Source organism: Photinus pyralis, unplaced genomic scaffold (genome assembly GCF_008802855.1).
Source record: "Photinus pyralis isolate 1611_PpyrPB1 unplaced genomic scaffold, Ppyr1.3 Ppyr1.4_LG7, whole genome shotgun sequence".
NCBI lineage: Eukaryota > Metazoa > Arthropoda > Insecta > Coleoptera > Lampyridae > Photinus > Photinus pyralis.
This window is the reverse complement of record NW_022170738.1, coordinates 10,368,015-10,384,759: the sequence shown is the minus strand read 5'-3', so window position 1 is coordinate 10,384,759 and position 16,745 is coordinate 10,368,015. Positions and strand designations below refer to the sequence as shown.

General features: G+C 32.4%; 1 protein-coding gene across 1 annotated transcript in view; it reads left to right on the top strand.

Annotated features, from left to right (window-relative positions):
- The first annotated feature begins 1,163 nt into the window (after positions 1–1,163).
- Positions 1,164–16,745, top strand: part of LOC116175745 (transcription factor Sp9) — a 95,418-nt gene continuing 79,836 nt past the window's right edge. Inside the window, exon 1 of the mRNA XM_031494023.1 lies at positions 1,164–1,303. Within this exon, the coding sequence (XP_031349883.1) occupies positions 1,226–1,303 (78 nt within the window). The 5' untranslated portion in view covers positions 1,164–1,225. The remainder of the gene's footprint in view (positions 1,304–16,745) is intronic.

Here is a 16,745-nt window from a genome sequence, read left to right as displayed (position 1 = left end):
GTTTTTGCAAAGCAGAAAACACTCTTCGCAGAAAATGAAAATGGTATACTTTTAGGAAAAATGTGATACTGAACCACCCATGTGTGATATATCGTTATAAAGAGGAAAAAAGACGTAATCTCAAAATGTGAAATTCCAAAAACGGAGAACTGAAAATTAAATTAGAAAATTCAAGTTCAAATTGCGTCCCCATAAACTTAAGCAGGTAAAACATATGCTGTATTTAATACAAAGAGTTGGGAAAGGTATTAGATGTGTTTCAGAGATAGGCGGTTGTAGTATAGGTACATCGATAGTGAATTTCTTATTTCTTTATGTTCTTAAAAAGACCAACCGGAAAAGCGCGATCGCTTACAAGAAAATTTCGTTGCCTGGATTAACTACTGTTTAGGGTTTAGTGTAAAGAAACATCATAAATGAATAGAGCATTATAGCTGTTAGTATAGACATACAATAGGAAGAATTTGAATAAAATTGTGAAGTTTGAAAAGGACTGTCTTTCGAAACATGATCTACGGATGGAACCGGGTAGAGAGGATCTTATAATATACTTAAATGTAGCACGTGTGAGAATAGAACGAGAACATCAGCATAGGTACATGGTTAAAATGTTAGGGGTGCCCAAACTTTATCCCTTACTACAAATTAAATTGTTGTATTGATAAATACTAGCATTTAGAAATGTGGGATGTCGGTGCAATTTAAGGTGATAAAGGGAGCTATATAACTTAGCATTTGACGGATAAGTTAATGAAACGTTAAAAAAAGGATATTTTTATTCGAAATGCAATAGAATTGCAATTGCATTTGGGCGTTCGCAGGTGCTCCACCAATGGAAAATCCCTGCATTCGCGGGGGCGTATCTCCACACGCAATAAACCCGCCACCACCACGTCGGCTCCATACGCAGTATGATGCCCGTGTCGTTCCGGTTCATCTCTATCTTTAAGGGACGACGTAAATTACTACATTGCCAGTCATCACAAAATGTTTAGTTAAACCAGAGCTGTAAACGTACCTAAATGATCCATTTAAACCGCGATTATTATAGGTTACCTACTGGTAATTAATTTGTGACTGAGGTGTTTTATGGGAATTACATCAGCAACCTTCAACTTTATCCTTAGTACATTTCCAAATGTGGAAACTGTTGCCATTTTGGGGCGTTTACTGTAGATAATTCGTATTTATAGTGAACCTAATTTTTCTTAAAAAATCTTGTGACATGAATTGCACCTACTATCCAGTACATCATCAGACGTGCGCTCCCATTGATCCCGGTGCAGAAGTAGAGTACTTAGAGGTTCGTTTTTATATCGTATATTATAATTAATTGTTGACTTGATGCACGTATATAACCACAGGTTAATAACTTAAATGAATAAATCGTATAAAACTAAATACCAAAGAGCATATGAAATCAGCGGACATAGCTCTATAATACTTATAAGTTATAAGTATGTAGAAAAATCGCGTTAGCCTGTAAAATGAGGTAGGTACGTATAGATAATGTTCCATTCATAATTTCAATTCATAGGTGTACTTGCTAATTATTTCCCAGAATAATTTAATGACAAATTTACTATACATCTAATACGTCTTTCTTAAGAGTCTTCTTTATCTAAGGGCAACTTTTTTACATTATGGTGTATAGATGATTATAGTTGCAAGAAACAAGATGATCTTCTTGCTCAGTCAACTCCTATTTTGGTCCTGAGTTAGTTCCCGCCGACACTGTGCAGCGGCGCTACTTAATGCTACACTCAAATTGTTGATTTACCGCCCGCCAAGATAAAGACTTTATTTACAAAAAATATGATTTCATTTTTGGGGTAATGTTTAGAAGTAACTTATCTAGAAAACTGTCGATTTACTTTTTCCATAAACCGTTTTGATCGAGAATAAAAAAATAAAACACATTAGCTCAATAATCGGTGCAGAACATCTAATCTTTAAACAATCGGTATATTCAGTTGCTAAGTATAAACTTTTTTAAAAAAATAGTCGGAATATTTTGTAGATAAAGGTCTAAATTTACACTGAGAAAAACGTTTCTTTTAACTTAAGAAATTTACTTTTACTTAAAGAAATCATTCTTTTAAATAGTGGCAAATAAATGTTTGTTTGGCGCAAAATCATTAATTATTTAACATCAGGCTTTCATTACAAAGAATACTTATTTAGACCAAAGAAACATTTCTTGATCTGTAGAGGTATAATTTCTTCTTACAAATAAATAATTTATTTTAAATAAAGTAAAATTTGTTTAACTCAAAGAACTAAAATTTTTTATCTAAAGCAAGAAATTCTTTATTCGAAAGGAGCAGTATTTTACTTCAAATATTTCTTATTTTTGAAATAAAAAAATATATTTTTTGAAACAAACGTAAGCATTTACGTGAAATGAATAGATAATTTAAAAATAAAGAAATCTTTTTTTAATCCAAAGATATTTTGAAAGAAATTCGGCGATGGAATAAAATTAAAGACAGTATGTATAAAGTAAGGTTTGTTTAATTATTTAATAACTGTAATACATATAACGGTTACAGTAAATGTAACAAAAAAAAAAACATTATGTGACACAATGTGATACATACATTTTACCATCAGGTGTGGTAATAGCAATAGAAGGTACAACAGTATGTAAATCTTGAACTTCATAAACTTTGTAAATATTTAAGACTTCAAATATTCTATACGCATGAAAATGATACACATATTCACATGATAATAACTTACAAATAAAAATTGTTTCGCAGTTATGCATTAAAATAAAAAATATCTTATAAAATGAAACAGTCTCACTATTAGACACACAAACAATTTGATTGGGTTTATAAGTAATGCCATGAAGATTAAACCAACTAATTACACAACAAGTCTTGCCAATATATGACGGCAATAGATGTTGAAACGCTAAATAATCATTTAAATCGGACATGGATACATCATTCTCAGGTGCATGTGCATTTTGTTAAAGTACTTCAGAAGTATACTGAAAAAAAGCAAAGATGATCAAGTAGGATTAGCCTGTTAACCGTATACCGTATGCTTAGGTATATAATTCTATATACGAATATCAAAGTTTGTTTACGTACCTTTAAAAATATCTATTAGTGATTCAAAGCCCCAGTCTTTTAGCAGCTCGGATACATCCATAATTATTGAAATCAATCAAAATTACACCCAAACTTTTACACGTATAAGCCACAGTCGACTCGGCACTAAGAATGTAGGTTTACAGCGTACTTGCACCTCAAGTAACTTGTCTTGTTTTCAATAAAATAACCAACTTCGCAGTTTTATTTGTGGAACAGTGTTCATTCAAAGAAATTCTTTTGAAGCAAACAAAGGTATATTATTCCAAAGATGATTTATTTAAATGGAAGAAATGCATTCCCTAACATTTAAACGCACCGGATTATATTATTAAAGAAAACATATCTTTGGTCTAAATGCCGCGGATATACGTTTCTTTGAAATAAATAGATGTTTGTTTGAGCTGAAAATAATAACCAAAGGATTGAACATTTCTGGGGAAATAACATGATTCTTTTACACAAAATGCATGTTACTTACACCAAACAAAATACTTTGGTAATAAAGAAATAAGTTGGAAGAAATATTTTTATTAATTTAAAAGAAACGTTTCTCTCAGTGTATAAAATAGTTTTTAAAACAACTTGCGCTCTTATGGAAATTTACATTGGGTGCAGTGGGTACAGGAACCATATAGGTATGCCTGTATCATTGTTTAAATACTTACTTTAAAACAATGCCCGTATCTATAGTTTAGTTAAGATGCGTAATTCATATTTGATTATTTTGACCGAAAGATGGCAAGACTCACTCAAATATTATTTTAAAGATATTTTGATTGCATTCATTAGAGACCCTAGAAATAAATTTTTGGGAATCACCCCATGTGTTTTGACCCAAATACAGGGCGGTCCATTTATCTTGAGAGGGTTGCTGAAACTATATGATATTAAAAAATAAAATATTCTTCATATGGAGGAGTCTATTTACAATGATGCTATATGCACATTTTTCTTCTAATGCTTCTGTAATAGCATCCAACATTATAGGCACATCATTATCATCTAGTAGGCGACAATAACAAGTGTGGTTGTGAGTACCTAGATCTTGATGGCTATAACTTTGTACTCAGTACGTACGTAGGTATACCTACCTATTGTTTATATACAAATTACAGTAAATGATGTGATCTTAATTTTTTTTTAAATTAGAAAAAAATGGTTTATACAAAGAAAATTAATTTTGATATGATGTAGAATAAGGAAACGGAATCAAAGTTTCTATTTGAATGAAGGTACCCTGCACCTGTCATATAAAAATGCGTTCCATCATATGTACTTAGAATATAATCGTTATGAGAAAATATTTATACCTTCCCCATATATTCTTTAATAGGTATTATCAAAATTTAACATACCTATAGGTACCTACTACATGTTTTGACATAACCATGTTATCATCAGGTAACTGAAATCGTAGAGTAAAATCAAGCAATAAAACAAAATACTTACCTACAAGAAATAGTTATCACAAAGAGGTTAAATTTAACAAGATAATCAAATTTCAAAAGTTATAATGCACATTATCTAAGGTACCTATAGTTACTTTGGTTAGGTAGGTATAGGTATCTAATTATAGGAAACTTGAAATTATCATATTAATCATATTATAAATCGTTATTGTAACTTTATGGTTGAGTATACCAACAGCGTTATATACGCACCATCAGGTTTTAAATAAAAGAGTTTGGAACCTTTAGCTACGTGGTATTGAAGGTATATGACAAATTTTCAAAATTTATACCTACAATTACTTTTTATTATAATACCTAATAGGTATAGGTACCTACCTGTGATGACATACCTACGAGTATATTTTTACTTATTATAAATAGGTACGTCCTTGCTATTTAGAATTAGAACAATTGGTAGGTAGGTATAGATATTTCGTAACTATTTCATTCGCCAACTTATTTTAGACTAATTGGAATTAACACAAAATATATAAATTCAATTTTGCCGTCGAATATATACCCACTTTTTCCATTTAAAACAGAAATTTAACATTGAGAAGGAATTTATGGATGTTGATGTTGATGTTGATAATGATGATGACTTTTATATAATGACGATAATGCAGGTCGGTAAGGCATCAGGCGCCGCTAATGCGACTTCAGATGGAGCATAATTACAGACCCAGTCTGAACTCAGCTGCGCAGCATTGCCTTAGATACCATTCCTTAGATCGAATTTATATAACGGACTTACTTATATAGCGGTTGCCAGAATTGAAAATGTAAAATGACCCGAGTAATAACCTATCTACTTATATATACCTACTTTACAGAATATGGAATTTCTAATATACCTAATACCTATAAAGTGTCTCACTACAGGCTTATCTTCACTTTTTAGATTTTTTTGTTTGTTATTGGTAGGTACGAATGTAAAAAACATGAACATCTGCTGAATATCTTTCATTTGCGGTTTATTCTAAGTATATACGAATATATTATTTAAAACGAAATTAGGGTACGTAGGTATACCTACGAAGCGTATCAAAATAAAATTGGCGTTTATTACATATAATTTTATAATTGCAACAAGCTAATTAAAACTCTTCTATAAAGAAAACGTTTGGAGTTAGTTATAAGGTGCGCACTACCCAAAGGACAGCCATTTGAGCTTTTTTATAGGGAAGAATTTTTGCGCTAAATCTAAGAATTTATTTTCATGTCACTATAAATAAATAAACCGGGCCAAATTTACAGGGGTTCGTATAAATCGGGGGTAGTAAAAATTAACTACCTAATCCATACCTATATAATTATCTTAATAATAATAATCACTTTATATTTACCCATATAGAATATAACTGCAATTTAAAAAAGACAACTAACGCATGCAACATATTCTGAATAAATAAATATACCTACCTATCCTAATTGTTTAATATAATTACCTATTGAACAAAAATAAGAAAGAACAAATAGGCATGCAAAGAAAAAACTCACAGAAAGATAAATTAAACTTGTTGTATCCACTTATAGAGTCTACAGGGTCTTTTTTGGGAACTGTAGTTTAACGTTTTTGTCGGAAAATGAAATAGGTAGGTTTTGAAAATTTTTACCTAGGAGTAACGCCGAAGGCCGAATCGATGTAAAATATTTTCAAAATGGTAGCACTTCCCGAAATACCGAAAGTAGATAGTAAACTTCGTTATTTTAAATGACAAGCCTCTATTTTTTCATGTATTTTTGGATTCTACGCGAAATTTCAGGTACCTTGAAAATTGATTACCTACCTACTTCGGTTGTAGTTATGGCAACCCATTTTTACCAGTATGTACATAGAGAAAGAATAGGATTTTTTAGTGTAGATATATATACTTAAAAAAAGTCATAGTTGCGTGCGATTATGCGTGGAGATCCAAATTTAACAAATTTCAAAGACTAAAAACTCAATTTTTTAAATGAAATGACCCTTTTCTTTACTATTGCATTTGATAGAGAATTAAAATTGACATGTGCCTATATGTAGGTATATCTTTAACAGTTTCTGATTTATTTCCATTTCGTTGAATTGATACCATTTTTTCGGATTTTCTTTTTAGTATCGGCCATGCCATGACAATCGAAATTTAAATAAATCAAGGAAAGGATTTTTTTATCATTGATTCTTATCTAAATAATTAACTAATAAAAAAGGCAACAAAGGGAATTGAAAAACACAAACTTATAGGTATACAGTGTGTAAAGCGATGGAGTAAGTAGGTATACAAGAGGGAATTTTTTTTAAATATTGATTTATGAAAAAAATGTATTCTTCATAATATTTTTTGCTTGCTTCGAAAGTACCAATAACGTTTCGATTGTTTGTGGTTTGATAGCAATACGCTATAGCGCTTTAGCCAAAATACTTCAAATAGGTAACCAATATTTTTCCATTATTTTCATTTCGATTTAGTTATATCCATAGACCATGAAAATGATACAAATATACATAATGGTATTTAAAACAATAAGTAGGTACACACTTATTATAGTAGGTTGTTAACAAAACAAGAATAACATGTGAAATTGAGTAAGTACATAGGTATAAAAACATATAAAAATCACTTAACTTAATAATTACAATATATTATACCTCTGTTAAAGAAGGTGTTCAAAAACGTTTCCATTTTTTCAGTAGGTATAGGGCGCGTAAAAAGAATATTTTTTACGAAACGGCAAGCATTAGGTATAGGTAATAAACGTCAAAGTTAGCTGTCAAATACGTATACAACAAACCAAGGCCATTTTACCATTTTCATGGATAGGTAACTAGATCGAAATGAAAATAATTGAAAAATATTTGAAATTTTCCGGCGATGGTTCATTAAGAACTTTTTAATAAGCTGTCATACGATGTCGCATAATATACCTAGGAGGTGTTCCATATAAAAAAGTTAAATTTTTGTCATTACCTGATGGACAGTGCGATGTTGTTTTGTTTTTTAATTACAAGTTTGGATTCAGTAGACAAAAATAGGTACACAATTTGGTGAATTTAACCGTCTTTCTAACTCTAATAGATACAACTAAGAAAGTTAGCAATATAGTGCCGACTTAATTTAAAACAGACTGTATATATGGCCTAGGTACTTTAATTTAGGAAAATTGTTGTAATTTGTCAGTTATGAAATAATTTTTTTTTAATTGCAGAACGCACGCTTTATAAATAGCAATATCGATAGCAAACTATGCATATTTTTGACAAAAAAAGAGTGTTCCGACTTTTGAGTAAGGCACATCCCTATCTAATCTATCATAGGACTATTTACAAAAAAGCTCATTTTTATATCGTGTACAGAATATACCCATACACTCTATCCGTGTATATAGGTATAGTATAGGATTATCTCAGTAAAAACATCCACCCCCTAAATTTCGCCAGTCCAAGTGTTTCATTTTAACTATAGTACATCAACTCTGGCATGTGTATATGAATCAGTAAGTAGGTACCTACTATGCGATCAAAAAAGAGTTGCTGTCGAGTTACCTTTGGAATTTTCGTTTACATGGAAAATCATACAATGCGATCAAATATGAGTTGCTGTCGAGTCACCTTTGGAATTTTTGTTTACATGGGAATTCGTATTTAACTTGAATTTCCAAAGGCGACTAGACAGCAACTCATTTTTGATCGCCCGTTATTTAACATGAATTTCCAAAGGCGACCGATCCTACGTCAATCCTTTTTTGACAGCCCGTTATTTTTATTCCTTTAAGAAGCTTTCAGAAGCGACGGGAATAAACGAATGGATGATGCCCAGTAAGATACTAATGTCTAGGTATAGTAATGTATATCTATACGTAAATAAACATGCATGTTTGAGTGGTTAGACGGATTAGGTATAGGTACTCTTAGGTATATATACATATACATTATAACTACTTATCTACCTATATGTAGGTATACCGGGTGATCAGAAATGATTGCGGGGGTAGTTTAAATTTCCCGCAAAACAAAACATTTATAAGGTTGCGGTATAACATGCCAAATGTCATTTATTTAAAAGCAGTAGGTGTAGTGGATCAATTAAATGAGTTACTGAATAATCACCACAATTAATTAATTAAATTAATTTTTACTTTGCCCGTGGGGAATTCGTGCTATGATTACCTAAACGACCACCGTAAAACTGTATTCAGTTGCCCATTGTGCGATACTTTTGACTATCAACATATAGGTATATCCTGATAAATGAACACCCGTCACTCATAAAAGATTTCCGACTTCGCGTTGCGTCTACTTTATTGTCATCGTAATGTATAGTTGTTGGACAGTTAAAACTACCTATAGGTATTATATGTAAACGTTCCCATACCTATATAAGTATATCTTCGTGCAAACTGTTATACCCCGTATCTGCATAAGCCTGATGTATAATAATAACAACTATTATTAAGGGGTGTTATCGTTCGTATTGTTTCACCCACTAGCTTGATTAGATTTCTTGTGGCTATATCTTCGACAACTTCCGAAGGTTTGGCAACTAATTAACATATGATTGGTAGGATATTCTTACATTACATTACTGAAAGCATGGAACCGAATCTTCATGAACGTGTTGTACGACGATAGTCATTTTCTTATGGGCTTAAACAGTAAGGTTAAGTGCACCTTATGCAGTTATTATACATGACTTTACAAAATGTTGCCACTTGCAAGGAACTTGGAAAAGAACTGTTTGATTTAAAATGCAAGGATCGCGGTATAAAGAGACAAGAAAATAAAAATACACATCGTCGTAAATGGATGGCGATTACTGTTGGGGGAATACAATGATGGCCAACATTAAAAATTTTAAGTGCCAAATTCAAATTGTCTGCAGTCATTTTGGATCATCTTATGTAACGTAGGCACGTTTACATTAGAACTGCATTGCTGATGAAAATTTTAAACTTTCCTTAAAAGTTTCTATTAGGTATACTTAGGCATGTTGTATATTCTTATCATAAGAATTTTTAGTCACTTCCTTACATTGAAATTTTAGGTAGGTATACCTACATCTCAGCATTTAGGTATATCTTGACTAATAAAGACATACCTTTACAGAGAAACAAATTCAAATTGATAATAGTAGGTAAGTAGGTATGTATTATAAATTATAGGATAGCTATACGGTACCTATGGAAGCTTTTGATTATTGTATCGATAAGTCATTACTAAATGCACGTGTATAGGTAGGTACATACGGAGTAAGTAGAAAATAATATGGTTTACTGAAAACTACCTGCCAACCTACATGAGTAGGTACTTATCTAAGTATTATCAATACACTATCAAACTGCTTGTTTTGAATAAAATAGATAACGAGTAACTTTTGTTAGCAATCATTTGTTTGAAGTAGGGCTCGAGTGTAGAGAGTGAAGGGTGTGAAAATAAGTTGCCCTTCTATAAGATGCACATAGGGTTGAAATGCGCTTGCGTGCTTAAAGGATGGTGGAAGATAAAATCTGGGGCGTTTCGTGATAATCAATGGCAAGAACGAGGATTGGTTCTGAAATTCTCGGTACGCCTATGAAACTGATAGAAGAGGGTAGGGGAACATATGATTTCATCTAATCCCAATTTCCCCTACCGAAGAACAGTCAGTAAACGGAATTCATGTATAGTGGATATAAAACCTATGTGTTTAAGTGTTTCTATTTTTTATTAGGCCTAATGTGTTTATTATCTTTTAAATTTGTGAAATACTTTTTTAATTAAAATGTTAACCGACATGACCGCCGCCGCTGGACAATTTTACGGTTCACAAATTCCTGCCATAACTATGAATGTTAAAGCCGGTGTTGGACTTACAGTAAGTAAGAATCGTCGCTTTTATTTTACTCATCATGTATAGGTATAATTTTATCTCAAAACGGGCCACAATTTTCGTAGATATATCTACAATTCACCCCTCTCGTACTTAGGCAGTATCACAGTAATTACATGAGACCTACAGGTAACGCCCGTCGCTCAAAATCTTAAGGTGACCTATCTAATGGTATCATATAGAAAGAAATTTGAAACGAGGGACGTTACTATTAAATATCATAAACCCATGGAATATTAAAAGTTCTGATGGTGCTTTTTACCTGTAATAGGAGAGGGTAATACCGCAAACGTTACTCTAGTCTTTGTCAAAAAAATATTAGGCGCTTACACCTATAATTTAAATAATAAAGTACAGCATAAGCGATAATTGAACCTAACAAAATGAGTCCCGCAGCGTTAAATCCGTCGACAAAAGCCTCGACAATTCATGATGTATAGAGCTTGCTCTTTTTGTCATCCCGTCATCCGTGTATAAAATTATAGCGGAAAATCCTCTTAATCCTTGTATATCCGATGGATTGTAGTAAAACACGGCGTCAATTTTTAGTATTTACTGCCCTAATAAAGTTCCTGACGCGGGGTGGGTATAAGCATATATCATATATTATATTTATTGAGATTTAAATTTGTAGAGAGTATAGTGCCTTGAGGTTTTTAGCGATTCATTAATTTTAATTGAAACGCGCTGCTTCCTTTCTCGATACGCCTAATTATGTTCCCGGTATAAGATATATGGTAGGTGGGTAGGTATAGTACGCGAACCTTTTTCACTCCCGAGCTGTTCTACAACATCTATAGATCAATGGAAAAAATGGGCCTTTTGAATATAAAATTTTATTCATTTTACTATTTTTATCTCACGGGGTTATGACCCATCGCATAAGCTGTTGTTAGTTAAGGTTCCACTGCAAGGTTTTTAAGGGAGCAGTTATCTTACGATATTTAGGCGACGAATTTTGCTAATACTGAGCCAAAATTGGAACCCTGTGGTACTCCAGCCATAAATTGTTCAATTGTATATTACCTATAATATAATTAGGTATAGACGTGTCTTTTGCATGTTTCAGCAGTACACTGAAATCGGTTACTAATAATAATAATATGGCACTTTAAATTGGTGATAAGAATTACGTTAATAATTTTTCCTGCCATGACTGGTCAATTAAAGAACCAATCCACCGTTGTTGTCATGACATTTGCATTTTATTTATGTTTTTTCATTTTGATGAACAACTTTGATAGTTGATGCACTGAAATATGTTACCAACGTGCCATAGGTATACCTAATACTGTATCTAGTATCAATTTATATATAGTAAAGAAGCAACATTTGTAAATTAATAATTATGTGAATGCATGATGTTGATGACATACCTAGGTACCACATTGTATAATTAGGTCCATAAATAAATGATCGACACGTAGCTAGTACCTATATATACCAACTTCATACATTTTTTGTTTACGCGGGGAAATTCAAACGATCGTTATAGTTCTAAAAATCGCCCGGTATAAAGAATAATAACTGATGGTTGATAGTGGTGAAATAGGCACTTTAGAATAATCGAGAGTGACGTAATCGCAATTGTCACTTGAGGTGTTTATCATTGACAACATCGAGCATTTGTATACCTACCTACTATTTAGGTATAGGTATACCAGACATCACGGATGTAAATAAAAGTACCAATATGGCTATATACCTATACTGTAGGTTTAGGTACATCAGATTTGTGCTACAATATTGCCATTATAGGTACTATAAAAAATGGAAATTTCAAGTAAATGCCTATGACAATTGTTTCATGTGTAGGTAGGTACCTACTAAGAGAAATTTTATATACATGTTCAGTCTAGAATTTGAATCGCATTATGTGTATGTATAATTAATCCCGAACAAAGTTTAAATGCGATCATAGGTATATGATTATAATACCTACCTAATAATGATTTGAATTTATTATAAAATATATATTGGAATATAATCACAATAAAACTTTCAGAAAACGTTTTTGAAAAAAATCCTCGAACATGTCAATTTTGATTTTTAATGAGACATACCTATTTTACTGTATAAGAAATTGGTGCCGTTTCCAGGATCGTGTTTTGTTTTGGAGATATAGCGTATCTACGCGATAATTTTTTGCTGAATTTGGAAAACTCTGTGACCAAATACCTATGCTAATAAGGTATCATAGGTATACTGTATTTCGAAATATTCGAGATAATTGCTTTGCTTGTAAATTCGCTCTTTTTCAGTCAAAGTCAAATATCGCACCACTTAATTACGTATAAAAACCACACAATAAAAACAGCTGATAAACAAGCTGATGAGAACTGTCGTCATTTTAACGGCAATTGTTACATGGCCACTTGATTTTTTCTTGATTCTTATTAGACGTTTGGTTTTAAAATTTTAAACGCACTTATCTCTCGAATATTCTAAAATACAATATCATACACCTACTTTTAGCATAGGTACCTATTTGGTCTTAGAATTTTTTGCTCTTTTCAAATTCAACATAAAGCATGGAAAGATAGGTAGGAAGTTACTTAAAGCTACATTTTTATACGTAGAAATTAGAGCAATAGTTTCATAGGTACAACAGTACTTATTTGAGAAATACCGGTTCAAATTCGGGGCCCATCAGTGGGATCTCCGTAATCGCGAGAGATACAGTGTATACCTAGGTGAAGTGGGGCGATTTGAAATTTTTGAAAAATCTTTGAAAATAACTGAGATCACCGAAAAACTGAAAATGTCAAATTTATAGTTTCCATTTTCCGTATTTTAAACGGTCGAAAATCGACGGTTCCCTCGTGAGCACTTTTTTTCGGAGAATTTGAATCTGTTATAGAATTTCCATAACACGCTAGATGTAGAAGGTATACAGGCTTTATACTTTCTTATTTCTTATGGACACCATATTGGATTTTTACGGAATGAGATAGAGGCAAAAAAATAGTGACGTGTCACACTGTACATAAATTTACAAAAAAAATTGAAAATCAGAAATTTTACATTCGCATTTCTCAAAACATATACCCGCGGGTAAATAGATCTTGCTGAATCAACATGCTATATGATAACGATGCATTCAAATAAATTTCTTTTTGGTCCTCTATCTCATTCCATAAAAATCCAACATGAGCGTCCACAAGAAATAAGAAATCTAGAGTGTTATCGAAACTTTGACAACCAAACTCCGATTCAACGAAATAAAAGTGCCCATAGAAGATGTGTCCATTTCCGACCGTTTCAGCTAGGGCAAATGAAAACAAAATTTGACATTTTCACGTTTTTCAGTGATTTAACCTAATAGGTACACTGTACATCTCACCGTTACAGAGATCCCAACGGTGAGCCACGAATTTCAACCATCCCTGTATAATACAAAGGTTTTTTCATTTTCATTTGTTCTCATGGCACACTATACCTCATTTATTATATACCTACATACGTATCTAAAATTCATTTTTGGTCAAATGTCTCCATAATTTTAAAGATTTCTGTACATAGGTATTAACTCCTATTTCGTTGGTAAGAACGAAAAATACGCTATTTAGCAACGGTGATGTAAACATTGTTTGTCCATTAAGAAAACGTGCCATTTTTTAAAGGATAGCGCGTGATTTTGGAAATTATTATCTCTTGTAGATGATTTCCACGTAAGAATGAACAAAACTGGCTTTTTTTGCAATTTTTTATATTTCTCATAATAATAATACAATGGAACTATAGTTATTCGGCTCTTGAAGAAAAAAGTCGATTTCGTGGACTATCCAAACAAAACAATAGCATGATTCAATTCTCCTTCGAATTTATAGACACATTTTCTCTCTTTTAACCGACATTGTATAACTACGACAAATAAATCACCATGTACCGACTGTTTTTCTACATAGCGGCGGCCGATTTGAACTTTCTTTTGGATACTCCAACGACTCACTCAAAACGAACTTTTGAAACAACAATTTCTGCCCTTTATCTTTACACCTTTAGTATTACATATCTTTTAAATTGAACTCTTTCTCTCTATATTCCGCGTATTCATCAAATACATTCAAGCTGAGAGAAACAACTATACTTTCGTCTCTAAAAAGGGTGAAGAAAATGTGATTTGCCTCTCTAATGCGGAAAGTAAAAAACAATTGCTAGCTTAACAATGACATTTAAAATTAAAACATACCGCTATCTAGATTGCTATGTGTCAAACTTTATCATTGCATACGATAATTTTTCAATTGTGATTGTAGTTTCAGAAAACATTACCTATATGTGTAAAACTTGTTCAGTTGATAAACTTACTACGCCTACGTGTCAAACTTTGAACTCGAGTTAAAAAACTCCACTTCCTTACTCTAGTTGTATAAGTAACTATTTCATAAAATTCTTGACAAAAGATCTGCTCCGATTAGGTAATACAAATATAGGTCCAAATTACATAACATTTTATATAGGTACAGAACCATCAGCTCATGTACCTACAATCTTCAAGTTAAACATGAGACACTTGGGATAAATCACGCATAAGTAATCATGTACTTACAGAATTATCGCGTAGAATATTCGTCTATGTTTTAAGAAAAATGTGATTAGTTCGAATGTTAAAAACAAATAGCCATTCCTTTAGTAATTATTGGATAATTTTGCTTGAGGATAAACATTATCTAAATTTGTGGATATAACAAGCAACTGCACGCAACTAATACCTAGTTAATTGCATCAAGGACAAGCAAACATTTAGAAGTGTATATAGCTATACCTAATATGTGTAGGTAGATATATGTTTTTCTTTTTTCACTTTTTTATTAAGTTTACCACGCACATTATATTGTGCCTACGTACTTCAAGACAACGCTACAAAAGTCACAAACTTGTTGAAACGAACCAGATTCCATCCTCTACATTTCTAGATAATTGCGAATGCGGGCGGAAGAAAATACCTATACAAAACGAAGTTGAAAATCGTACTTTCTGTCTGCCCGTCATTGTTAATGCAATACCTATAACGCAACTTGGACGAGTTTATAAAGAAAATTTTGGAATTTAAGTATATTAAATACAAATTATGAGTTTTATAACATATTATACTATAACTTCCTTTAAAAAACCACCTAAAAATAGTAGAAGCATGTTATTGAAATTTTCAGTAACGAATATACCTATAGGTATTATGTCATAAATAAATAATTAAATTTAAAAACAATAGAACAAAAACAATTATTAATGGGTTTCAGCCTGTATAGTGTATAGGTATCATACCGCAAGCTTCATGTGAATTCGCAGCCGAAGATAGTGACGCAAATTGTTTGATAAGTGTGGGAAACTAGTGACCCGCTTACCTAATAGATGCCCAAATACCTGACAAATCTGGCGACCGAGTAGGCCATGGACGAATGTCAATGTTAGCTTCTTGCAAAAAACCGTGTTGTATATAGCTCTTGCCGTATGAGAGCGCCCAATTGATCTTGTTGGAACATGACTCGAAGTATGGAAGTGCAAAAGGCTCTAGCACATTGGCGAATATGATAGCATACGATTTTGCACCTCATCTCATCTGCACCATATGTAGGAAGTTTTTGTTCTTCTCGCATCCGCCTTACCCTTCCACGGCCCTCATCCAAAATCGAACCCGCCAAATACTTATAATTACTAACCTAAATGTAATGCTATTTGGTATGGTTGGAAAGCATTTTTCAGAGCTTTCCAACGACGTATCACACATGGGGGAGGGGGGGTCACTATTTAAGATTTAATAGTTGGGGTGGCTCGGGTGCAGGGGTTTGGAGGGAGTGCGTCGCCAACTATGTCATTGTGATTCCCGCTCCGCATTACGGATTTTGATTTTTTAAAATATCTCGTTTATTTACTAAGACATGGGGGGTGGTAAATTTTCAAATTGTCACCCTGTATAGAGCAATATGTCATTAGAAAAATTCATTACGTTTTCGCTTTACCTCTCGATTCGCCACCCAGACATTTTAATTGCAAATTCGTGGCGTTTCGCCATTACTCAGACATTTTTGGCATAATTTACAATTACAAATCATCTCGGTTGGCCACCTAGAATATTGAATCATTAAAAAAAATTATGATTATAGTATACGATGCATTGTTGCAATTTTTGATCGATGAAAACTGAATCGATTTTTACACAAAGTGCTTACTTGACGAGTGAGTGCTATTTTCCGCGTAAAACCAATCCCACTTCTTTTTGGATGATGAATATACGCATATTTGTCATACCAATTTATACTATCATAAACAATAAATTTGGTGTCAAAGGTTTACTTTTTGTTTTATGAAATTCCGTGGCATCACAGATCATTGGTAAA